Source organism: Prionailurus viverrinus, chromosome A2, assembly GCF_022837055.1.
Source record: "Prionailurus viverrinus isolate Anna chromosome A2, UM_Priviv_1.0, whole genome shotgun sequence".
NCBI lineage: Eukaryota > Metazoa > Chordata > Mammalia > Carnivora > Felidae > Prionailurus > Prionailurus viverrinus.
The window spans coordinates 141075976-141103282 of NC_062562.1; the positions used below are offsets into that span (position 1 = coordinate 141075976).

General features: G+C 37.3%; 1 protein-coding gene across 2 annotated transcripts in view; it reads right to left on the bottom strand.

Moving 5' to 3' along the window:
- SLC13A1 (solute carrier family 13 member 1) overlaps nt 1-27307 on the bottom strand; it is a 250694-nt gene that overhangs the window by 97363 nt on the left and 126024 nt on the right. For both annotated transcript variants that reach the window (XM_047849259.1, XM_047849260.1), the window contains exons 3-7: nt 15807-15935; nt 6284-6420; nt 3528-3715; nt 2867-2924; nt 2737-2785 (exon numbers count right to left, since the gene is read on the bottom strand). In XM_047849259.1, coding sequence (XP_047705215.1) covers nt 2737-2785; nt 2867-2924; nt 3528-3715; nt 6284-6420; nt 15807-15842 — 468 coding nt within the window. In that variant the 5' untranslated portion in view covers nt 15843-15935. The remainder of the gene's footprint in view (nt 1-2736; nt 2786-2866; nt 2925-3527; nt 3716-6283; nt 6421-15806; nt 15936-27307) is intronic.

A 27307-nucleotide genomic window follows, 5' to 3' on the forward strand; every position in this document is an offset into this window, starting at 1 on the left:
AAGAACAGGTGCAATTTAGTACAAATTGAACACAAAATATACAATATATCTATCTGTAATTGTTAAAAATCAAAACATATCTTAAGTGTGTATATAAAATAACACTTTTGTGTTAGCTCTAACAAAGAATACTTTTGTAAAGTAAAAAGTTATCCTTTAATTTTTTTTTTGCATAAAGTTGAATTTTATACGTTGAGTTCTACAAAGACCACAGAAGCATTGTTCAAAGGCCTTGCTTGCTCTCTTCTCCCAAACTCAGAACTCAGTCTTTATTGCCCTAAATGTACCCACATTATCTTTACTTTTCTCCATTGAGCACTTGTTCCTCCTGTGTCTGCATCTCAATTGGTGACATCAAGGCCTACATTTATCTAGTTTACTCTAGCAGAGACATCTTCTATGCTTTTCTCTCTCTTGTCCTCAAAGTCTGATCAATCAAAAAAGTCCAGTTTGGTTTGCACTCTCCACTCTTCAAATTGTTGCCATAGGAAGTTTCTCAATGGGCAGAATTTACCATGCTGCTCTCCAGTTTCAAAGATTCCCATTTCCCCTAAGATAAACTCTAAACTCTTCTGCATTTAAAAAAAAAAATTTAAATATTATTTTTTTAATGTTTATTTACTTTTGAGAGAGAGAGAGACAGAGACAGAGCATGAGCAGGGGAGGCTCAGAAAGAGAGGGAGACACAGAATCTGAAGCAAGATCTGGGCTCTGAGCTGTCAGCACAGATCCCAACACGGAGGCTCCAACTCACAAACAATGAGATCATGACCTGAGCCGAAGTCTGACGCTTAAGGGACCACCCACACGCCCCAAGAACAGCTATTTTTTAAAATATTTTTTTAAAAGTTTATTTATTTATTTTGAGAGAGGCAGAGAGAGCATGGGCAGGGAGGGGCAGAGACAGAGAGAGAGAGAGACAATCCCAAGCAGGCTCTGCAGGTTCAGCGCAGAGCCTGACGTGTGGCTCGAACTCACGAAACTGTGAGATCATGACCTGAGCAGGAATCAAGAGTCGGATGCTTAACCAGACTAGTCACCCAGGCATCCCACAGACAGCTATTCTGAACATGGCTTGATCTATCTTCACATTTCACTTACCACAACTCATCCCTAGAACCTGCAGTGGAGAGGTTTCCTGAGAAAAGCCCGGTTCTCCACATATTTGGGTCTTTGAATTCACTGCATTCTCTAATTAGAATACCTCTTCTCTTTTCACTCATTCATTAATTGATGAAGATAAATATCTACTGAAAATGAGGCAATGAAGCGTGTCATGGAATTAAATGGTGAACAAATGAGACATAGTCCCTGCATGCATGGAGTCTGCATTCTGCTGATTGAACATGCTGTGTCCTTCCTGACTCAAATCTCGTTCCCTTGCACTCCACTCCTGCAACATGCCCTGACTGAGCTGGTTGCTCTCCACTTCTGAACACTTAGCCCCTCTGTGCATGCTTCTGTTGTAGGAGTTATGTCACATGTCTTTTTTACGTCCACCTTCCCCACTAGACTCTGAGCTGCACACAGTGGGGAGCAGGTCTTTTCATCGTTGGACCTTTCTCTAATGCCTAGGACTGTGTTGGATGTCAAATCGATTCGAAGGGGCTTGACACTAAATTTCAGCATCATGCCAGAAAACTGGGTTTCTAAAGATGACCACGAGAAAGTTACTGAGTGCAAGCATATTTTTTTGTTTAGGATTGCCAGTTTTCATAATTTTTAAAGCTCATTTTTAATGTATTCTTCTGTGACATACTTTGCCTGCTATTGATTTTCTATGTTTTACAAGAATTACTCTATCACTAAAAATGATAATGTTTTCATAAATGTATATTCAGTTCTCATCTTTAAAACCCTTACTGTACACTGTAGCTAAAGGCTTAAAACTTAGCTTTGTTATTTGTCTCCGCTTTACACAGAAATCACTCTTTCCTTAAAGATTTCTGTAAATAACAAGAGAGTTTTCTTTTTCCTACTGAGCTGCATGTGAATGCATTACAGCCTGAGGAAGGAACATATGCCCCACTCTCCTATTCCTAATACCATGGTTACTATAAAACTATTGCTATTCCTAATACCATGGTTACTATAAAACTATTGCTATGCAGGATTACTTTTCAGTAGACTCAAGATCTATTGCTCCCAATACGACTCGGTATAGAATTTTTATATTGATTTATTCTGGGAAATGAATTCTGTGGGATAATTTACAAAAGTCTCCTTCCTTCCTTGAATAGCTAGAATGACTACGACTCCTCCATCTGTGTTTGACAGTAGCAATTCATAAATTCTGCATTGAATTTTTTAGTGGGAATACTAAAGATAACTGGATTGCAATTACACGAATAGTTGCTCTAAGTTTATAACCTGAAAGAAATGGGGAGAGTCCTAATGAAAATCAGGCTACCAAGCCAGTAAGATTTTAATAAGAAAATGAAACAATATTCTGAGACTGGAATTATATTTCTTTGAACTACATATGCTACCTCCTATCACCACAAACTTAGTAAAAGGAGAAAATAATGATGCTAATTTTCAAAGCCTAAAATACTTTCTATCAGAATATTGATTTTAGTCTCTCCATGAGGGCTTATCAAACCATTTTGACTTAGGCAAGCAAAGTAATTTATAAACAAGGAAGCAAGTAGCAGATTTTAAAATGCATACATCTCTAACTGCACATCTAATATAATTTCACATATAATTATTTAGAAAGAATCACATTTAATGTACCTTTTCCAGCTCCATATTGCTTGAATTTTTCCCTGCATCATTACTGTATCTGCAAAATAAATCGACCCCGTTTATAATTTTATTAAAATGTAATTTAGAAAATCCTAATCAAAATGTCAATATTCTTTACCCTGGAACTGGTATTGTCTTCTCTTTCCTCTCGTTTGTTTCATGTTCATTAACACTTTCTGCAAAACATTAAATAGAAGAAAAATACTTTAAAGGGTTTTCTGTGTGTGCAGGTGTGTGTGTGTGTGTGTGTGTGTGTGTGTGTGTAAAGATGGAAGCATTACTAGAAACTGAAAATAAATTCACCTACTGACATAACATTCATCTTAATAAAGTATTTTATAAATACAAATATTGCCCCAACAGTTTTCACTCTATCAGGGAAATTTATCAGAGCCAGAAATAACCACAGCCAAATGCAACGCTCTTTCCAAATAGAATGTAGGAATGACAGATTCCCAGTTTTATGCAGGAATGTCAATTCAGTATGAAAGTAGACCTGGGGTCTCCTGAGAGAGAGAGACAGAGAAAGATTTCCATCAGACTGGCTGGAGGATAGAAAGGGCATTCTTCCTCTTTTTTTCCAGAGAATGCAGATTTGACCATTAACTGAAGGTAAAATATTCGGGTAATGTCATTCCTTTGTATAAATACAGAAAGGGGAAGGCTAAATTCACATCATGCATGTATGGATAGTCAATAAAATATAAGCCAGGATTCTTGAGTTTATGCCTATTGCCCAAATGATTAGACCCCGCTGCAGCTGTAACAACATGTGATACCATCAATTTCCAGTCCATGGTTGGTTGATCCACTGAAATAAGTCATCTGAGTGGCCTCGACCTCTGCTTCAGCACTGATGATTTGCTGTGCCACAGCCTCCACGATGGGCATCACCATGGCAGCAGTTGAGGTGTTGCTAAGCCACATAGATAAAAAGGCGGTACTGCTCATGAACCCCAATGTCAGCCTGAAATGAGAGGGCTTTTAGTATGAACTGTGCTCTTCAGCTTAACTAGCTCTGTATTATTTAACTGTCAAGGTTGCTGTTTTTGACTTGGGAATTTTTTTCAAAACACACTTAAGTTAAGGTTCCCCTTGGATGACGACCCCTGAGGATGGCCATAGCCAGACAGGAACCAAAGTGGCACATAGAAGAGTGGAGTTTTTATGAGATTTGTCTCCCTGGAAACCATAAGAATCTTCTCTTGAAACAGAAAAAAATGATTAAATGTATAACCGAACTGCAAGTCAGTAGATGGTATAACAGCTTATAATATTATACCAATATTTGAATGCCCTTTGCAGATGACGCTTACCTTCAAATACTAGTAAGAGGAAATGTCATCAATTTTTGAGTTTAGGATCCCTTATTCTTTCTCTTACCTTTTGATCTCATCTCTGTTTATTAGTCTGTGTGCCAGGGAAGCACAAGGGCAAGGAGAAAAATTAGTATTTTTAAATCTGCTTTTTGTTATTGACTACTTGGTTCAGTATATGGTAGATAAAGGAAATGGTTAAAATTACTAGCTAAAATGAGGTTTCAGAATTTTCTATAGATTCTATTATTTACGCTTTCTTGAATTTAACATTCCTACCTGTGATCAAGAACTGGATATATTATTTTGTCTTCTCTTATATTTAGAGCAGTTCTTCTCCTTTAAAAATAACACACCTAAGACTTCTAGGATTTGAAACTGTATCTATAAGCTTTCAAAGTCACACCTGGGGGGAAAAATATGATCTCCTTTGAGTAGGAGATCCCAGAAAATCATTCAGAAGCACATCTTTCCATATAAAGCCATTTATAAAATTCTGTGACTCCCCTTAAAAGTAGTCCACAAGTGGGGCGCCTGGGTGGCCCAGTGGGTTGAGCATCCCACTTCAGCTCAGGTCATGATCTCACAGTTCATGAGTTTGAGCCTCATGTCGGGCTCTGTGCTGACAGCTCGGAGCCTGGAGCCTGCTTCGCATTCTGTGTCTCTCTCTGTCTCTGCTCCTTCCCTGCTCACATGCTGTCTCTCTCTCAAAAATAAATAAAGATTAAAAAAAAAAAAAAGTAGATCCACAAGAAAAATTCCACACTGTAAGTTTCCACTTCAGATCAGGTGAACAATTTTTACATGTAAAACAAAATAGAACTCTTCAGATATCTGTTTAAATAAGACATGATTCTTAATAAAAGTAAACTAGAAATACCTTTAACTTAAGGCTCTGACAAGACATGAAATATTCCTATAAAAGAAGATGGTGATCAGATAAATCTTTAGTGTGGTGAAAATGCCTTAAATTGCAAAGCCACTTAATGATATAATGGACAGGACTCTTGCTTCACTGTGCGGTTCACTCCCTTATTCCCTGTGGTCAGTGAGAAGGTGATCAAGGAAAAGAGACAGTATCTGTAGCGTCCCAAGAGCTGTGGAACACCATTTCATTTTAAGAGTGAAATTACCTTAATACATACATGTTATAAAAATTGTAAGTAACAAACATTTAAAAAATTTGACTCATCTGAGTTATTTTCTGTATTCAACAACACTATTTTACTCATAAATGGTAAACACAGATATGGATACACTCTAGAATGAATTATGCAACATAATTCAATAAAATTTTCTTATTTTCAAAGAAAAATGAGAAGGGAAGAACCACCTAAGGCTTTAAAGCTTAATGCTTAGGCAAATGTTAAATGCGTATTTTAAAATCAGTATTATTATAATTTCTAATTTAGAACTTTTTGGTGGTAATTTTACTGGGAACTTTCTGCTTACTACACACTAAACTTTATAAGGACTGGTATATATGTATTGCCTTTAGATAGAAACATGTAATTTCTCATATGCAAGTGATTATGACACTGAAAATATATTTTTTAGCTCACATCTATGTTCTTAACAAGAGCTAGAATTAAAACTACAAAAGCCAATTAATTTAATGGAAAAAAGCATTCATTTCAGTGGGGGAAAGCATTCAGTGGGGGAAAATCAGTCAAGTGAGCGATTTCACATTCTGTAGATGAAACTTCTTAATTGTTTCACTTTGCAACAGTTCATTTAAAAAGAAAAATGTTCACCTTGGAATTTTTCTGCACACATTTGTATTTTGTCAGTAATGTCTTTGTCTTTGGTTCTTAACATCTTCCCTGATGATCAAGGATGCTCTTGAACAAGTCTTGAATGGGTAATTAGCCAAAAAACGAGATAGGACTGAAATCTACTCTGAAGCCTATCAATCTTGTCTGTTGAGGTTCAAGGCTCCTTTCAGCTTTGCCTCTTAATGTGCATGAAAGGTGAGAGAGTTGTGTGCACTTACTCCAATCTCCCTGTAGTTAGACCTGCTGTGAAGGGAAAGTTGTTGTTTCCTCCTCCAACTCAAGTACACTTTACATCCCTTTCATATTTGCAGAGGAGAAAAAAAGGCATGAATTATACTGTGATATGAATGACTGCCTGGACGCGTATTACTTATTTAGTAATTTGCTCTGCATAAAAATGATCTGTTTGGAATGTAAACCTGGAACAGTAAATGCGGTACTTACCATGCTGGGTTCACACCCACTGTCATCACCATTCTCAGAGCGATCCTTTTGTGTAAATTCCATTTTTCTATTGATGTTGCTAAGCAGATGACTCCAATTAGCAGTAGATGAAAATCTTTGAAATAAGCAGATGCCACCTGAAATTATAGTTAAGCCCATGATCATTTATTTATGTTGGTGGGGGGAAAATGAGATTGCCCGAGAAAGCAATTTTGCTTTCTCTTAACTTTGCTGCTCTTAGCTGTGACCTTCAAACTACTTAATCTTTCTATTTGGTTAAGAAAAATGTAGATGCATTAGAATACAAATTTGAAGTAAATTCTATATTCTTACCCAGAAATAGTAGTGTTAAGGAAGAATGTATACAAAAAAAAAAAAAAAAAAAAAAAAGAAAGGGAACCCAAGATACTGGGTTTTTATTTACTTTTATTTTTTTATTTTTAATGTTTATTTATTTATTTTGAGGGGGGAGGGAGAACGAGTAGGGGAAGGGTAGAGAGAGGGGGAGGGAGAGAATCCCAATCAGGCTCCACACTTAGCGTGGAGCCCGATGAGGAGCTCCAGGCATGGCTCTATCTCACGACCACAAGATCATGACCTGAACCAATATCAAGAGTTGGATGCGTAGCTGACTGAGCCACACAGATGCTCCATACTGGGTTTTTAAATAACTGTGTAACATCAGGACACTGCCTTCAATGTCTTAATTTTTCCTCCTCTCAGCTGGGGTTAATCGAGTTATGCTGCTATGGTAGAATGACAATGACTGTGATTTGGGAAAGTCCAAGTTAAGTCTCCAACTTGCCAGTGTCGTCGATACTATCCATTATGCCATAACTTCAGTGTCACTTCTTAATACTTTGAATGGTTTTACCTTCAAAATCATTAGCTAGAAAATAAATACCCTTCAATAGGAGCCAACATTTTAAACCATTTTTAGCTAACACCATTGAGAGATTAGTAGAGTGTACAGACACTTTGGGTCCACCTATTTACCAAAGAATGCTCTGAGGTATGTTAGGTACATAATCTTTTTCTCAAACAGCAGCAACAACACAAAGATGTTGTGGTCAAATAAGTTTAGAAACCAGAGAGTTTTGAAATACTAGCATTTTCTTTCCCGTAGATCTCCTCAAAACCTTTAAATACTATACTTATAATATTTAAACATTAAATTTTATAAATAATATAAACATTATATTATATATTTATATTAAGTATACCTTTAATATATATTGCCACTCCAAGAGTTCCATATACAACATATTTCTCAATTTATCTAACCACAGAAAACTTACTTTTAAATTCTTAGGTGCTGTACCTCATGAGACTGATATTCAACAGACCTGACTTTAGGACCCGCTTGGTTAAACTGAATCACAAGGCTGTGCAGAAAAGAGACGATTATAAGAGGAAATATCCCTAAGGCACCTGAGTGGCTCAGTCAGTTAAGTGTCTGACTCTTGATTTCAGTTCAGGTCATGATCTCACCATACGTGAGATCAATCCCCACAGCAGGCTCTGCGCGGGCAGCGTGGAGCTTGCTTGGGATTTCTCTCTCTCCCTCTCTCTGCCCCTCTTCCACTTGCACACTCTCTCTCAAAATAAATAAATAGACATTTAAAAAGAAAGAAGAAATATCCCTTAAAAATATCTGTTAGAAGGAATGGAAGAGTTGGAAAATAACTATTCTAATATGAAACCACAAAGGAACAGAAAAATCAGTCTTCATGATGATTTTGCTATTAAAATTTTTTTAATGTTTATTTATTCTTGACACAGAGAGGGAGACAGAGAGAGAGAGAGAGAGACAGAACATTAGTGGGGCAGAGAGAGAGGGAGACACAGAATCCAAAGCAGGGTCCAGGCTTTGAGCTGTCAGCACAGAGCCCGATGTGGGGCTCGAACCCACGAACCAGGAGATCATGACCTGAGCTGAAGTTGGACACTCAATGGACTGAACCACACAGGCGCCCTTATTTTGATATTTTGAGTTGTACCTGCACTTTTAGTATAACCCACCAAATCTGGCTTGGTTTCAAAACAAAATAAAAATTAGCCTTGGAATTAAAAGTGGACAAGTGGATCTCTTCTTTATGTTTTGTGAAAAGTTAGTTTATTATGTTTTCAAAGTTTATATGTACCTCTTTGCATTTTGTAGTAATTGCATAATAGAAAATAATTATATCAATTTCCTTATTATTTCATTTATTAATTACTCTAACATTGGACAAGAGTTTACTATGCACCAAAACTGTTATATGAACAGGGAAGGCAAGAATAAATGTCTGACATGTTTTTCCCTCTTCACACCTCTTCAATTCTCAAATATCCAGCTTTTCTAAACAGATTTTACTATTTTTCTGTATTGTGGAGCCCTGTTTATTTCCTTTATAGCACATCACATTATGTAGTTTGTTATTACACTATACATTCTAAGAGGACCAGGAATCTGTTTTGCTAGTCATTGCATATTTGGCACCTAGTACAGTTCTGGTACAGAGTAGGAGCTCAGTAAATAATACTGGATGAGTGAGAGAGGGAGGAAGGGAATCCACGTACAAGCTACACTCTCTGAGCTCCTAAATCCCAATTGTCTACCCTCTCTTCCCAAACTTCTAACCTCTTAACTCTCTCAGTCCTTACATTCAGTATAAGTATTCTTTCAATTTATTAATTTACTAGTGTTTACAACCTGACAAACCATTTTTTTCCCTTCCTGGGTCTATCTCTGCCTCTCTGAATTTTTCTTCTTGGCCTACTTTCAAAATTACTTTTCCTCTACCTTTTTTTAAATGTTGGTACTCTATAAGGTTTGTCTCCAGTCTTGTTTTGCACCCCTGATTATTGAATCTTACAGATTCAATTTCTAACTCTATGTGACTAAAATCATGTTTGGCACATAGTAGGCATTCAATACCTATTTGTTGAATTAATGCTGATGACACTAAGGTGTTTGTGCCCAAACAGATAAGTCTTCTGTGTTCCAGACTGGTGTATCCAGCTGGACATTTCCATTTGAATTTCCTATAAATATCTAAAAACTCAGCATATGCCTTTTTGTGGCAAATGAAACTTCCATCTACTTAGTTCTCCAAGTTAGAAACCTAAGGGTCAGCTCTGATTCCTTTTTCATTTCCAATAAGTGCGTCTTAGTCACTAAGTCCTATTATTTCCAGTTCCCCCATCTACTTTAAATTGTCCACTTTGTTCTATTCAAACCTTACTACTACTCAAACCTTTAATTGAGCTCCTTACCACTTCTCACATGGTTACCGCTTGATCTTTTTCTAATCCACCCCTCACCATTGTCACAATTACTTTTCTAAAGTATAAATCTAATCACATCATTGTGCCTCCTATACTACTTCAGTGGACCCCATGTGTTTTAAGACCCAAATCCAACCTTCTCAACACGTCTTGTAAGACTCTTCATCATTTAGTCCCATTTCACCTTTCCAGCTTAGTCTTTCAGTGCTCTCTGCCAACTTCTCCTTATGTGTGAAACTCTCCAATCACAGAAATGCTTTAACACTCGGCTGTCATTTAACCTGGAATGACTCTATTCTCTTATTTTGGTTACCCATAATTTTCCTTCATGAATGAAATCAGATGTCAATTCTAAGATGCCTTTCCTGACTACCCTAAACGTGGTTGGATGCTGCTTCCTTTTGTGAGAGCACATCTTAATGCACGTGGTGATAATTTTGTTTTTTACTTTATTATCCCCTTTATTAGACCAGCTATACTTTGAAGGCAGAGATGTGTCTTATTGATCATTGCATTTATGGACTTAGGACATTCATGGCACGTATTGGCACTCAATAGATACTGAATTAATAAGTCCCTAGACTCAAGAAGCTTACAGGTTACTAGGTGAGAAAAACAAGGTAACAAAGACAGCAGTAAAGTATCACAGGTGCATGGAAAATATTTCTTCAAGCTATAGCTGAGGCTCAAAGAGTAAATAACCACCTTTTTCTAGGGGAATTGGGAAACTCTTCTTACAGTACCTGATATTCAAATTGATTATTGGAAGATAAATAGACATTTGAGTTTTCTTCTGCTCTTATCTCTTTTGCAGTTTTGCTCATGAAAATAAACCCTACTTACACTATTCCATCAGTCTGAGAATTCTATGAAAAAATAAATGCAGAATTATTTAAAAAATTACCATGTATTTAAAGAAATAGAAGTGAGCCATTATTAGTAAATTATTGAACACAGAAGGAAGTCCAAGACCATAAGGTACTCTTGTATTTCTCTTTAGATTATGTCAGCAGTTGGCAGACTTTGTCTGTAAAAGGTCAGATAATAAATGTGAATTTGTGAGCCTCATTGTTTGTACTGCAACTACTCAACTTGTCTGTAGCACAAAAGTAGCCAGAGACTGTAAATGAACAACCATGGCTTTGTGTGTTTCCAATAAAACTTAAAAAACATTTTTTTAAATGTTTATTTATTTTTTGAGAGAGAGATTGACAGAGTGTGAGCAGGGGAGGGGCAGAGAGAGAGAGGAAGACACAGAATCTGAGGCAGGCTCCAGGCTCTGAGCTGTCAGCACAGATGTGGGGCCCGAACTCACAAACCACAAGATCATGACCTGAGCTGAAGTCGAAGGCTCAACCGACTGAGCCACCCAGGTGCTCCTCCAGTAAAACTTTAATTTAAAAATTGGGTAGCAGGCTGAATTTGGCCCTCAGACTCATAGTTTTCCAGTCTCTTAATAGACTCTGTAAACAAAAAAATGGCCTGCAGCCCAATTGTCTAAATGCAAATAATTATAAACCTAAGGAGGAATTCTCACATTCTTTTGTTTTCCATTGTATTACCCAGTCTTTGGGTTTCATCACAGTATATTTGTAGCACATTAGTCACGAGTATATGTGTTTGTTTATAGCCCATGTGTATAGGAGGTAATAGGAGAAAATGCTACTGGTCTGTAAATGACACTGGTAAATATAACTATTTTTGAGGCAAAATAAGCATGTCAAATAAAATTCTAATGAAATTTGAAATCTGTTTTTAAGATCAAGGTAGTCATATTTCTGTCTCAAAGTGGGATTTCACCAAAACACATGCACTTTTGCTATCAGAGCATGTGGGTTCTCTCTTAGCTATAAAATTTACCAGTTCACAAGCTTCCTACAAGTCAGTATACTTACCCATAAAAGTTCAAGTTTATTTATGCTTTGTTGCTAAATCCAATGGTCAATTTCCAGTTTTCGCATTAATTGACCTATTAGATTTGACACATTTGATCACTGCCTCATCCTTAAAACATTTCCAGGATCCCACACTCTCCTGGTCTTCCTCCTACCTCAATAACCTATCCTCATTCTTCTTTGCAAATTCTTTTTCTTCTTATCAATCCCTTAATGTTGTAGTTCTCCAATTAGTCAGTTCTTTGTTATCTTTGTTTGTTTTTTATCTTCACTCATTCTCTAAACGATCTCATCAACTTTTAGAGCTTTCAGTATCATGTATATGCTGATAATTCTCAAACCTGTATCTCCAGCTCAGCTCTCTCTCATGAACTCTGGGCCCATTTGTATTTAACTGCCTATTTAACACCCTCACTTATATATCAAACAGTTATTTCATACTTAGTGTCCAACTTTGTATTCCTGGTGTCAGCCTCTCTTGTGCAACAAGCCTACTCTGCCCATGGTTTTCCCCATTTCAGTTGATGGCAACTCCAATTTTCCAGCTGCCATGTCAGAAGTTCTGAGGCATCCTTGAATTCTTTCTTTCTATCATATGCTCTATCAAATCATACAGGAAATTTTGTTGGTTTTATATTAAAAATACATTAACAATATATTCAATATCCCTATTACTATCCCTTGTCTAAATTAACCATGGCCTCTCAACTGCATTATTGCAATAACCTGCTACCTGTTTCCTTCTTTCTGCCTTGTTTCTCAGCATAGCAGGTCTAAATTATCCTTTTAAATAAAAGTCAAATTGATCATGCCACTCCTCTACTCAAAATTCTCTAGAGAGTCTCATTCTCATTTCTTTAAATGTGACTTATGTTGGCCTACTTTGGCCCTAGATGGTCTAGTCTCTCTACACATTATCTCCCTGACATCATCTTCTATCATTTTCTCCTTCACTCACTTTGCTCTAATCACCCTTCAGACCTATTCCTGCCTTGAGGTCTTTGTGGGGGCCGTATGGCCTTCAGTGACGGCTGTTCCCCAGATATCCACATGACTAACTCCCTCATCTCCTGTAAGTCTTTGTTCAGGTATTGACACCTCATTGAGTCTACTCTGATGATCCTGTTTAAAACTGCAACCCTCTCTAGATCTTTATTATCCTGTTGCTTTTTTCCATAGCACCAATTACCTTCTAACTCCCTGTAATTTACCTATGCATTAAGGTATATTGTTTATTGTCTCTTTTCTCCTATGAAGACAGGGACTTTTGTCTGTATTTACTCATTAATGTATTCCCAAGATCCTGGCAGAGTCCTAGCACATAAATATTTATTGCACGACTGACCTAAATATATAACATCTGCATATACATATGAGTATCTTTATATTTATATCTATAAAATTTATATATAAACACTTTTTCCATGACGATAATAATAATAATGATAGTTGTTTTGGAATATCTAATTCGGCACACTAAATATTTAGCATTTCAGATTTTATTCAATAGATATGAGAGAAATTCAAAATTTGTTGACATTATTTAGTACAATAAGGTGTTCAGTAAGATACAGATATTTAGCATTGACTTAATAAATGCATAACATAAGATTAAAACTATTGTGGCCAAAGAGAAGGATGTGTAAGGCTCTGAACTTAGACAAGGGTATTAAAGACACATTAGTCTCCATGGCAAAGTTGAGATTCCAAATCCTTCAGAAGGGCTGGTATGATATTTAACACCTTTAACTGTGGATATTAAAACTCATAAGAATAATTGATGCCTAGTATCTATCACTGTTTCACATTTTTATTTGATTTGATTATTATAACAACCTCTGGATTATGAGAAAAAAAGAGTTGCTAAGGGACATGATCAGGACCATACAAGTTATTAGTGGTGAATATCAGGTTTTAAGCTCAGGTCTTCTGAAGAAATCTCTAGCCCTTTCCCCATAACTTTGGTCAGATATTTCCTAGAAAAATTCCAGTTGCCCTTTCTGGAAAGAGGATCATAAGACTGAAGAGCAGTTTGCTACACTGAAAGTCCTAAGGACTTTGATTTGTTTCAAGTTCCTACTAAGCTTAGGGTAAAAAAAAGTCACATAAAATTTGCAACGAATTTAGGCTGAAATGAAATAGATTCACTTAGCTTTGCAACAGTCAGAATGTTTCTAGTGAGGTATTCACTCTTGTCAATGTACAAATAATGATAATATTAACTAATATATAGTGAGTGCTTACCACGTGATAGACATTACATTCACTAACTATCTAATTCATAAGTACCACTGACAAACTGGAGGTAGTTCTGGGAACAGGAGTGAAGATGGTGGTGATGGCACAGGTGGAGGTGGTGGGGTTAAGGAAGGGAGTTGAGATGCAGAAACCATGAAGACTGGAGGGGGGGAGATTGAAAGAGGAAATGGTATTTATTTTCACATCAAAAACAGCAATGTCATGTGGAAGAAAGATGAAGTTTTTATTGTTGCTATTGTTGCTGTCCGTGTGTGTGTGTGTGTGTGTGTGTGTGTGTGTGCGTAATCTTAGACATTTAGAGGAAAGTCTAGGGACAAAGTGATTGAGTTTGACACTGGGCTCAGTAAAGCTGAGTGAATCAAGTATTCAAAGTGTTAAAAAACATATGTATTTTCTTTGAAGGGTATTCTAAACCCACACACAGGAAGACCCAAACACTTCTTGAGTGATCTCATCTGTAAGAGCTATTGAGAGGGGAAATCCCTGCCCAGGATGAAATGATCCAGAAGTACGAGCTTCCAAGGCTAAGGTTCTATGACTGTTAAATTAGTCTGAGGTTGACACTTCTGGAGACAAAGGACTCTTGGACAGGTATTGGCAGCCTGACTAACGCAACTGCTGACAGTACCTAGAATTTTGCTGCCTCTAGCCAGGCCTCCACATTCTGTAAAGAGGCAAAGATATTTCTTTGGCAGTTCCCACAAAACCAGGCTTTCCTAGGCATCCTTCTTCTCCTGTCTTCCTTTAGCCTCTCTGCTACAGAAATGCCCCAGTTGTAGTTAATCTTGCTTTGATCTCAGCTTCTTTTAAAAAGTCAATTTAGTCAGTTTCATTCTTATTAAACCATAAAAGACAAATACGTCACTGTTGAACTAGTTACCTTTAGAGGTACAACCACCTAGGTCAGCAGGACAGGGGTTAATAACTTAACACACTACGTTTAAGAACTTGCCTGCCCCTTCTTTTAAATTTTCCTTTACTGGGAGCCGTGTAGCATGTTGGAGCATTTGAGAAACTTCTTAAATTATAGATCCCAGATTCTGTGGGCAGCAGAAGGGGACGAGAAGCTACACTCTCTTCCCAAGCAATGGTGCTTAGAAAGAAAAGAGTCAAGTTTCTGAGGGAAGGGAAAATGCAGTAAGAAAAGAGGAGTAAAATGGATCTGCAACGCAAAAAGAAGAAAAGAAGATCTTGAACCACGAAATGAGGAAGAATGACATGAAGAGAAGGAAAGGAATTGCTTCTCCCATAGGACAAAAAACAAAACAAAATAACAACAACAAAAAACCCCATCTCTATATAACATGGGTTATTTAAAAAGAAAAATCTCTACCCACGTTATAAGACAGATGAACCTCAAGTTAGCAATATTGAACCCTGGCAGAAGATAGAAGTCCAAAGGTGACAAATTGCAGGGGCTGGCATCTTGAACTTGACATCTTTCCTGAGATTCTTTCAGCTGTGGTTTGGGCAGTTGTGTGCTGGGTGGCTGGAGACTGCATGAAGACAGATTTTCTGATTTCAATGCATTTCATGCTTTTAATGGGAAACTGAATCCATTTTCTTCAGACGGGTACCCTCAGATTGTATAAAGGTAAGAAACACCTCTCAGCATGAATAAACTCCTCTCAGCAAGAACAAAATAGAAATACACATGAAAGTTAATTTGGCTTTATCTTTTGAAATGGCAGGTTTCTGGAAAAGAAAACAGGGTAGCTTTTTCTTCATTAAAAACAAAAATTGCTTTTCTAACACTGTGTGAGACCAAATTCTGTTGAAAAGAAAAAGCTTATGCAGGATGTGAAAAGGTTGGCCCTTTTGTTGGGAGAGAGACACCAGCCATAGATGTCAGTCCAGGAAGGCTGGACACGCATTTCTCCTACTGACACACATGACTCAAGAGGCCTGTGTTTTGTTTCTGTCCACCTGAATGCAGACATACATGCAGAATTCTAGGGAGAAACAACTGGAAACTTGCAGGACTAATGTGGAAGCTTTATCAATAGGATTATTGCTCCCTTTCAATACAACTTTCTCAATGGGAGTATCAACACAAACTAAGGAATCTAATTATCACATACATTTGCAAGAGGACTTACGTTCTTAGAAGGCATGATCCCAAACAATGGAAACATTAAACCAGGCAGCAAAGCTGTTACTGACAGAGGCAAAGCTTCTGTAAGCCAAAATGTGGCAATGACAAAGAGTGTGTAGGCACATTCTGCTTCCTGGAAAGAACAAAAGAAAAATGCAAGGTGAAATAATGAGGCTGGGAAATCATTAATCAAATCACATCCACATTTGCTGAATGGAGCTGTGTCACCGAGAAAGTAAGAGGAAACTCTGGAGGTCTCTGAACCTTTAAGTTGGGCAGCAAATAATTATTTCTCAGGGATTCTAAGAGCCAAAATTTAATAAAATGAAAAAACGAAGACAAAAATCCTCAGTTTTTAATTTTCATTCACCTTCCTTCGAAACAGATAACAGCATATAGTCAATTTTCTGTGCTCATATCGGTGTGTATGAATGCTTGTGTTCACTTTTATTTGCCTATAAAATGCCCTCCCGGTTCTTCTGGAGTGTGTAAATAGCCAAGTTACTGCCTTTCCCCTGGGGCAAGACATATATGACTTTTAAGTGTGTTCCCTGGTGCCTGTTGGTGGCACATGTACACCTGCCTTCCTCTCCTACTAAAGGGCGTAAATCAACCTAGAAAAAACTTTTTGCTGTATTTTGCTTCAGATGAAGAAGGGCAGGGCCAAGCTACATGAGATGGATGGGACTAAATGAGCTCCTAAGTAACATGGACCTGGAGTTTAAGAGCCTCCTGCTTTGCTTTTTAGAAAGACAGCTGAGCTCCTGGGGAAACATAGAGAGACTCAACAGAAATGAGATTCTTAACAGAATCTGTTGCTTTGCTAGGTATAAAATTGTGTGTTTATGTTTTAGGATGTTGTTAAAAAATGGTTGAGATTTGGGGCTCAAGATGGCAGAACTGAACTTGCCTCCTCCCATAGACACAACAAATCTATAGCTACACATGAGATAATTTGTTCAGAAAAATAAACCTAGGAACTACCTTAATAGTTTCCTTCACAACAAAGGATAAAAAAGCCACATCTGGACAGGTAAGAGAGGCAGAGATGTGGTCTCACCAAAAACCCTGTGTATGGTATGGTGACCCACCATTAGGAGATATCTCACAAATATGAAGTTACTCCCTGAGGAGTGAGGGGTTTGTGCCCCAGATTGGACACCTCAACTCTTGGGATCTGTACCAGAGAGAGGAGGCCCCCAAATCTCTGGCTTTGAAAACCAGTGGGGCTTAGGTTCAGGTGAACCATGAGGCTGTAGGGAATGGAGATTCTACTCTTCAAGGGTTCATGTACGAATTCACCCACCCTGGGACTCAGCACAAAATCAGCAGTTTGAAAAGTGCTGAGACCATACACAAAGGAGAGTCATTCGCTAATCTTAAAAGTGTCTCCCAGAGGGGCAGAGCCTGTTAGGATTCTGTCCAGGGAAAGAGGTGCTGGTTGGTGCTATTTTTGCATTCTTCCCTTGTCTTGTGGTGTCCACCCCTATGGCCCCCTCCGCCCTGCCAGAGCTGGGAGGCTGATCCTACACTCACAGCCCTGCCAAAGCTAGCAGGAAAGTGTACCCACCACAGAATATGCCCCTCGAGTGCCTGGCTCTGCTGGCCAGGGAGGACAGCATTTCTGGGCACTACGAGTCTACAACAATCAGAGAGATAGTCATTGGCATGCTACCACCTAAAGAAACAAGAAAAAATACAAATAGTCTAACTTTGTACCTAAAGGAACCAGGAAAATAACAATAAAGCCCAACATTTGTAAAAGGAAAAAAATAATTATTTTTCAAATTAATTCCAAATTAATTTTATGGAAATTATTTCCATTTCAGAGTGGAAATAAATAAAATAGACACTAAAAAGACAAGAGAAAAGATCAATGGAACTAAGATCTGGTTCTTTGAAAAGATAAACAAAACTCAAAAACTTTTAGCTAGACCTATGAAAGAAAAAAAGAGAGAGGGCTCAAATAAATAAAGTTAGAATATCAGATAAGTTATACCTGACATCAAAGAATTACAAATAATCATAAAAGACTACTATGAAAAATTATATACCAATAAACTGGACAAACTAGAAGAAATGGATAAATTCCTAGAACTATACAATCTTCTAAGACGGAATCATGAAGAAATAGAAAATCTGAAAAGACCAATTACTAGTAAGGAGATTGAGTCAGTAATCAAAAACTCCCAACAAAGAAAAGTCCAGGACTGAAGAGCTTCACCAGTGAATTCTACCAAATGTTAAAAGATCTAACACTTCTCATTCTTTTTTTTTTTTAATTTTTTTTTCAACGTTTATTTATTTTTGGGACAGAGAGAGACAGAGCATGAACGAGGGAGGGGCAGAGAGAGAGGGAGACACAGAATCGGAAACAGGCTCCAGGCTCTGAGCCATCAGCCCAGAGCCCGACGCGGGGCTCGAACTCACGGACTGCGAGATCGTGACCTGGCTGAAGTCGGACGCCTAACCGACTGCGCCACCCAGGCGCCCCTAACACTTCTCATTCTTAAGCTTGTCCAAAAACTGGAGAGGAGGGAATGCTCCCAAACTCATTTTATGAGACCAATATCACCTTGATACCACAACCAGAAAAGGACACATAAGAAAAAAATTACAGGTCAATCTCCCTAATGAACATAGATGCCAAATCCTCAACAAAATATTAGCTAACTGAATTCAGTGGTACATTAAAAGGATCATGCATCATAATCAAGTGAGAATTATTCCAGGGATTCAAGAATGGTTCAATATCCACAAATCTATCAAAGTGATATACCACATTGATATAATGAATGATAAAATTTATATGATCATCTCAATAGATACAGAAAAAGCACCTGACAAAATTCAACATCCTTTTATGATAAAAACTCGACAAGGTGGGTATAGATGGAATAAAACTCAGTATAATAAAAGCCATATATGACAAGCCCACAGCTATCATATACTCAATGGTAAAAAGCTGAAAGCACTTCCTCTAAGATCAGGAACAAGACACAGATGTCCACTCTCACTACTTCTACTCAGCATAGTACTGGAAGTTCCAGCCACAACAATTAGGCAAGAAAAGCAAATAAAAGGAATCCAAATTGGAAGGAAGAAGCAAAACTGGCACTATTTGCATATGACATAATATTATATAGAGAAAATCTTAAAGACTCCACCAAAAACACTACTGAGGCTAATAAATTAATTAAAATTGCAGGACACAAAACAACTATAATTTTTTGTGTTTTTATATAGTAACAATGCACTATAAGAAAATAAATTAAGAAAACCATCCCATTTACAACCATATCAAAAAGAATAAAATACCTGGGAATAAATTTAACCAGGAGGTGAAAGATCTGTATGTTAAAAACTATGACACTGACGAAAGAAATTGAAGACACAAATAAATGGAAAAATATTCTGTGCTCATGAGTTTAAAGAATTAATGCTGTTAAAATGTCCATATTACCCAAAGCACTCAAGAGATTCAATGAAATTCCTGTCAAAATTTCAATGAAATTTTTCACAGAATTTGAACAAACAATCCTAAAATTTGTATGGAACACAAAAATATGAAGAGCCAAGCAATCTTGAGAAAAAAGGACAAAGCTAGAGGCATCATGCTCCCTGATTTCAAATGATATTACAAAGCTATAATAATCAAAACAGTATGGTATTGGCATAAAAACAGACTCATAGGTCAATAGGACAGTATAGAGAGTTCATAAATAAACCCACATATATATGACCAATTAATTTATGACAAAGAAACCAAGAGTATACAATGGAGAAAGGGCAGTGTCTTCAAATAATAGTATTTGGAAAACTGGACAGCCACACGCAAAAGAATGAAACTAGACCACACAAAAATTAACTCAAAATGGATTAAAGACTTGAATGTAAGAACAGAAATCACAAAATTACCAGAAGAAAACATAGGCAGTAAGCTCCCTGACAATGGTCTTGGTGATACCTTTTTTTTTTTTTTTTTGATCTGACTCAAAAGGCAACAGCAACAAAAGCAAAAATAAACAAATGTGACTACAACAAACTATAAAGCTTCTGCATAGAGAAGGACACTATCAACAGAATAAAAGTTAACCTAATGAATGAGAGAAGATATTTGTAATTTATACACCTGGTAAGAAGCCAATATCCAAAATATATAAAGAATTCATAAACTCAGTAACAACAACAAAAAACAATTAAAAATAGGCAGAGGATCTGAATAGACGTTTTTCTAAAGAAGACACACAGATGGCCAACAGGCATATGAAAGGTGCTCAGCATCACTAATCTTCAGGGATATGCAAATCAAAACCATACTGAGATCACCTCACACCTGTCAGAATGGCTATTAGGAAAAGGAGAAGAGATAGTAAGTGCTGGCAAGGATGTGGAGGAAAGAGGAACACTTGTGCACTGTTAGTAGCAATGTAAATTGGTGCGATTTCCAGCCCCACTGGAAAACAGTGTGGGGGTCCTTCAAAAAATTAAAAATAGAACTACCATACGATGATCCAGTAATTCCATTATTGGGTATTTTCCTGAAGAGTATGAAAACACTAATTCAAAAAGAGATATGTACTCTTATGTTCACTGCAGCATTATTTACAATAGCCAAGGTATGGAAAGTACCTACGTGCCCATTGATGGATGAATGGATAAAAATATGGTGTATGTATGAATACCTCTGAGCCATAAAAAAGAATGGAATCTTGCCATTTGTGGCAACATAGAAGGCCCTCCAGGGTATTGTGCTAAGTGAAATAAGTCACACAAAGAAAGACAAATACCGCATGATCTCACTTATATGTGGCATCTAATAAAGAAATGATCACACAAAATCAAACCAAGCCAAACTTATAGATACAGAGAACAGATTGGTGGTTGCTAGAGGGGAGGGGTTGGGAAGGCAGACAAAATGGGTTGAAGTGGATCAAAAGGTACAAAATTCCAGTTATAAAATAAAAAGTCATGAGGACATAATGCATAGAGCATGATGACTACAGTCAATGACATTGTATCTCCAATTTGCAAGATGCAAAGAAAGTAAATCTTAAAAGTTCCTATCATAAGAAGGAAAAAAAAATGTAAATTTGTATGGTGACAGATGGTAACTAGATTTACCGTGGTGATCATTTCACAGTGTATACAAATGTGGAATCACTGTGTTCTATACCTGAAACGAATCTAATGTTGGATATCAAGTATATGTCAATTAAAAAATGGTTAAAGTATATTATTATATTTGGCTTATATAAATAATTTTGAAATGAAATCACCTGGAGAGTACTAAGTGGTCAACAAAAGTTAGCATCTATCATATGGCTTTGTTTGACTCCCACAGTGCTTAATCTCTGCAAATCCTGAGTTGCATTTGAGAAGTTTACAAAAACTGTCTGAGTTTAATGAGGTGTTTTACTTATGATTTTCCCAGGGCAACAAAATTCCTAGCTCTGCTGCCCTCTGATTCACCCATGTCAGGCTGAATCCTCTGAGCCTGGTGTTTAGTCATCTGGCATCCCCGCACCTTCAGCCGGGGGTCTAAGAAATCCATAATAAAGCAGATTATGTTATGTCTTCATTGTGTTATCTTTTTAAAGGAGAAAGAATAAAGGTGTTTGGATGTTGACAGGTTTATAGAAAGTCTGCCTCTATAATCTTGACAACAAAACGACGAGACAAACCTGAGCTTTGACTGAAACTTCTGATTTGCTCTGAAGAGACTTTGTGAATACTAGCTTCATTTAAAATGCCAGTGCGTGAGAACGGCCAGGCCTGTGTTTTCTCTTGTTGAGAACACATGAAGTTCCTCCAAAGTTTCTCCTTATGACTTTGTTTTCTACCATATTTGCAAGAACCCAGATTTCAAAGAAAAACGAACCCTTTTATTGTCTTGCTCTTCAGCCACAGCCAGATCACCTATCCATCCCCTGTCCTTTTTCTCTCAGATCTGCCCATCAACCTCCACCCCACTTCCTCCACTGCAGGCAAGACTGTTCTTCCTGACCAGATCATCTTCCACTTTGATTTTGTCATCCCCTTGTATAAAGCCAGATTAAGGGACTAGTCACCCTGAAATCTATTTGTAGTACCAATCTGTAACGGACTGCTAAAACAAAAATAAACGGAAAAGATGGCGCTAGCTAACATAACCCCCGTTTCATCTCCATATGGGTCTACTTCAGCTAAACTTCATACTCTGCTCAGTGGCCGACTTTTTAAAACACAATAAAAAGCAAAATTTCAAGTATCAAATTATTAGCTTCCCTAATAACTTTCATATTTTAACTGGCCCAGCCTGGACTTAAAATCAAGTCAGTGATTTTCAGTTGTTTATTGAAAATAATCCAAAATCCTCATCTTGCATTCGAGGCCACTTGAACTCTAATTATAATAAGACTTACCCCAAATACTTTCTGACATCAGCTATTTCTTTAAATGTATTTTTTTTAAGTTTATTCATTTATTATTTCTGAGAGAGAGAGAGAGAGAGACAGAGACAGAGAGGAGAGGGCACACAAGTAGCGGAGTGGCAGAGAAAGAGAAGGAGATACAGTATCCAAAGCAGGCTCCAGGCTCTGAGCTGTCAGCACAGAGCCCGAAGCGGGGCTCCAACTCACAAACACAAGATCATGACCTGAGCCAAAGTCAGATGCTTAGCTTAACCGAATGAGCTACCCAGGTGCCCCTCAGCTCTCTGTTTCTAAGGAGTTTATTTATGCACCTTCCTGATACTTGGGTTCTTATCCCTGCTCCTCATTATGCAGCCTTTTTCTGAACTTTAATACATAATGTTCAGCCACGCAGTCATACCAGTAAGCCCCCAGATGCCCTTAAGTGGAAGCTTCTACCTGCCTGTAACCATACTCTAGACCCTTGGACCATTTGATCCAGTTTGACTGGATGAAGTTCATCCAGTTCAATTTGGATGAAGCAGTTGGAAGCTGATGACCCTGACTAACAAAATATAATTTATTTGACTCACTATGGTGTGTGTATGTGTGTGTGTGTGTGTGTGTGTGTGTGTGCGCACATGTGAGTGTTTAATTTGAATCATGATTTACAAACCAAATTTCATATTAAAAATAAAATCTGAATTCCTGGCTTTCCTTGAAAAAAAAAACTAATGAATTTGGTAATATTAGGATAATATTCTTCCATGTCAACAATTCTCCAGACTCAAGCAGAGCTTATCCTTCAAGACAGACTTGTGCTTTTCAGTTCTGCACAGCATGTCTGCACCATTTCACTTTATTCTCTTATCTGCTTGGCCTTTGTTGGCATTTGAATAAAATCTCTGGTAGTAAAAATGCTACCTACATACTCTGCCTTGCAAGTACATCTTTCTTTACCATTTCAGAACCAACATTTGAACTGTTTGTTTGAATTTCTGTGTGGCCCATGGACCAGTAGCATCAGCATGAGCCTAGAGCTTGTGAGAAATGCAGAAATCAGGCCCTTCCCCAGACACACTGAATCAGAATCAGTATTTTCAGGTTCCCCGGGTGATTCGTATACAAGTTAAATTTTGAGAGGCACTGGGTTACTTCCTTTTTCCCTTTTCTCTTTAACTCTGGCCTCCAATTTGGAAACCAGATACAGGTTTCCAGATACTGCTCCCAGGTAAAAATAAACTGCTCAAATTTAATCCCTAGGTTTAGAACATATTTTGAAAAGTTGTCCATCCTTCAATGTAAGGTTCAAATTTATGTCTTGTCTATGGAGCTTCCCCCAAACACTCGAACACATTTCATACTTTTGCATTTGAGTCCCAGGAGATTTTAATTGCAGCTGGCTAAGGCACCATATCTGCATTGTCCCTAAGAGCTGCCTTCCCAGAATTTGTGGCAAGTGCCCCATTTTTCATATCTTGAGGAAAACTCAAAAGTCTAGAAAAGGAGGAATAGAGAATTCTCTCTCTGGGTGGGCAAGATGGCAATCTCAGTTTTCTTGGGATAGTGCTGGGTTACACCTGACATACAGGTATTTTTCTGATTAGCAACCCTTTTCATTCTCAAAAGTGTCCCTCTTTTGGCTGATAAATTACAGTCACATCCTGTTGATATCTCCCTCCAGTTCCTGTTTTCTATTATGTGATCTTCCTTGGTCAGGCTTGGAGTCATGGGAAGGAAAGTGTTCTTTCCCATCAACACTCTTCAGGCATTTAACAACAGAAGGTTAATCCAGACACAATGTTAAGCATTTTTTTTAAAGAACCTAATATTAAAATATGTCGAATTATTTTTAAAAATCAAATATCTGTGAATATTCTTGTTAAGAAGTAACAAAAGAGGGACAAAAACATTTCATTGTTTTCTGTTATTGGTATCTATTTAAAAAACACTAATATTAGGGTAAGAAATTTTTGGTGACTAGGTTCTTCTAATGAAGGAAAAAAACCAGACAACGCGTAAGTTGTCTGTGCTGCCACTGAAGGGGTATCCTGGATACCTGGTTCACGGAACCCGTTCTGAGGGAGAGGAAAAACTCCTTCATTTTGTCGGTAGAAAGCTGTAGACTGGCCCATCGTGTCTAGCTCTCCCATATTTATCTCCTGGTGATCGCTTTAGTTTTTCTCTTCCATCTCTTTTTCCACCTTCTTGGCAAGCCCCCCATCCCTAAAATAGAGCTGCCCACCATTACCACCACCACACATCACAACCACCGCTACGGCCACCAGAGGCAAATAATGATAAAGCCACAGTGAAAGGAGACCGATGTCCGCTCAGTTAGATTGTGGGCGAATTGTTTTCCCCTCTCTTCCAATGCCTCTCAAGTCTAGTAGAAATCACTGATATCTTATTCAAATGAACTCTGCAACTATAATTTAAATAATTTAATTTACAAAAAAAGTAATAATTTAAATAAAATTTTGTTCTAGAAATAGGAAAGCACTTTAGTATGAGTTCTTGAACTGAGTCAGAGCAACACAATCATGTGCACTTCTTCTGTGTTTATTGTGAAGGAAAATAGAGTAAGAAAAAAAAAAAAGATTCCAAATTCTAAGACTGATCTTACAAAAAGGATATTTAAAATCATGATTCATTCTCAAGACGCTACATGAAACGAAGGTGGGGGAGTTGAGACAGCTTTTCCAAATAAAAATACCTCAAAATAAAAGAAAAAAATTCTGTTCAAAAATTTATCTGCTCTCTACGATTTCCAAAAATTACATGGGCAAATTCAGCAAACAAACCACATCCAGCCAGACAAAAGGCAGTTGTGCAGAAGACAGATGTTGTAAATTCTGTTACGCAGTATGAGGTTTAATGTCACTTAACCACGGTCTCCCACTCTGTGTGTGTCCGCTGTGCCTCCCTGGCTCATTTAGGGCCATCACCACTTTTTCTGTTGTATGAAGATTCTCTCAAATACCAGAGAGAGATGAAGCTATTAAGTGCAGACTAATTACCAATATGAACAGGAGGTTCCTGTTTTCTGACATTAAAAAAAGTATTAGAATTTTTCTAGCAATATATCTTTAATTTTTTTTCTATTTTTTAATTTAAATTCAAGTTAATAAAGATACAGTGTAGTCTTGGCTTCAGGAGTAGAACCCAGTGATTCATCTCTTACTTATGACACCCAGCACTCATTCCAGCAAGTGCCCTCCTTAATGCCCATCACCCATTTAGCCCATCCCCCCACCCACCTCCCCTCCAGCAGCCCTCAGCTTGTTCTCTGTATTTAATTTTTTTCATGCTTATTTATTTTTGAGAGAGAAAGAGATCAGGGAGACAGAGACAGCGTGAGCAGGGCAGGGGCGGAGAGAACGAGGGAGACAGAATGTGAAGGAGGCTCCAGGATCTGAGCTGTCAGCACAGAGCCCGATGCGGGGCTTGAACTCATGAACTGTTAGATCATGACCTGAGCTGAAGTCAGAGCTTAACCGACTGAGCCACCCAGGTGCTCCTGTTCTCTGTATTTAACCGTCTCTTATGGTTTGTCTCCCTCTCTGTTTTTTTTTTTTTGTTTTGTTTTTTGTTTTTGTTTTTTTTTAGTTTATTTGTTTATGTTGAGAGACAGAGGCAGCACAAGTGGGTGAGGGGCAGAGACAGAAGGAAAGAGAATTCCAAGCAGGCTCCACACTGCCAGCACAGAATCCGATGTAGGGCTCAAACCCACGAAGCTGTGAGATCATGATCTGAGCTGAAACCAAGAGTCGGACGCTTAATCAACTGAGTCACCCAGGCACCCCAACTTCCCTCTCTGTTTTTATCTTATTTATCCTTCCCTTCCCCTATGTTCATCTATTGAGTTTCTCAAATTCCACCTGAGTGAAATCATATGATATCTGTCTTTCTCTGACTGACTTATTTCACTTAGCATAATACCCTCTAGATCCATCACGTTGTTGCAAATGGCAAGATTTCATTCTTTTTCATTGTCGAGCAGTATTCCAATTATTAAATAAAATATTGAGAACATATGAAAAAATAATATAACACTTGTACACTTCATCATATTTTAAAGATGTTGACGACTTGCTACATTTGCTTGAATTTTTTAAGTAAATAAAACATTCCACGTATAGTTCGGGACATATAAACTACTCCATTTCTTTCTTCTTGGTCAATCCTTAAAGTCAACCACTGTCTAAAATGTGGTTTGTACCCTTTCTATCCATATTTTTGCGATTTTACTACATGTAGACATTAATACATTATAGACAATAAACACCGCATGGTTTTAAAATTAAACAAGGCTTACTGTCTATATCATTTTTTAACTTGTTTTTTTACTCATGCAAAAAATGCCTTTTTACCCTAATTTCCCATCTTACTCATGTATTTCAAATGTGTTCATATTGATACATGTAGACCTATTATTAATTCATTTTAAATGGATATGGCATTTCTTTTTATGCATTTATTACAATTCATCTGTCCATATTTCTACTGAAGGTTTAGGGTTCTTTCCCCAACATCTTTGTACCGTGCCTCCATGTGGATAACAGGAAAGAGATTTTCAAAGCTCGAGTATATATCTAAAACTAGTAGTGAAATTTCTAGATGGAAGGCGTGGATTCTAACTGTAGTGAGTATTGCTCAAGTGATATCTAAGATAGTTGTATCTGTTTATATCAGTACCAACAATGTGAGAGAGTTCCATTTCACCAACCATCGGTATATTGGGCTAATTGATTTATTTGACAATTTGATGGTATGAAAAGCTCCTCTTAATTTAATTTGCATTTGCTTGAATACCATTGAAGTATTTTTTTCATGGTAATTGAACATAATTGTTTCTCTCCTGCAAATTACCTTATTTATAACCTCTTATTCTTCTGTTGTTTCTTTGCTTCTTTTTTTCATGAATCTGTGGAGTTACCTTTTAGATTCTTAATATTTATTTAGAAGTTAAATATTGTCAAATGTTTTTCTTAATGTCTGGCTCGCCTATGCAATTTGCTTTATTGTATTTTTGGTTGACAAGTTTTTAATTTTAATGCAGTTATTTTAAAATGTTCTTATTTTAAAAAATTTTTACTACCTTGTATGAGAA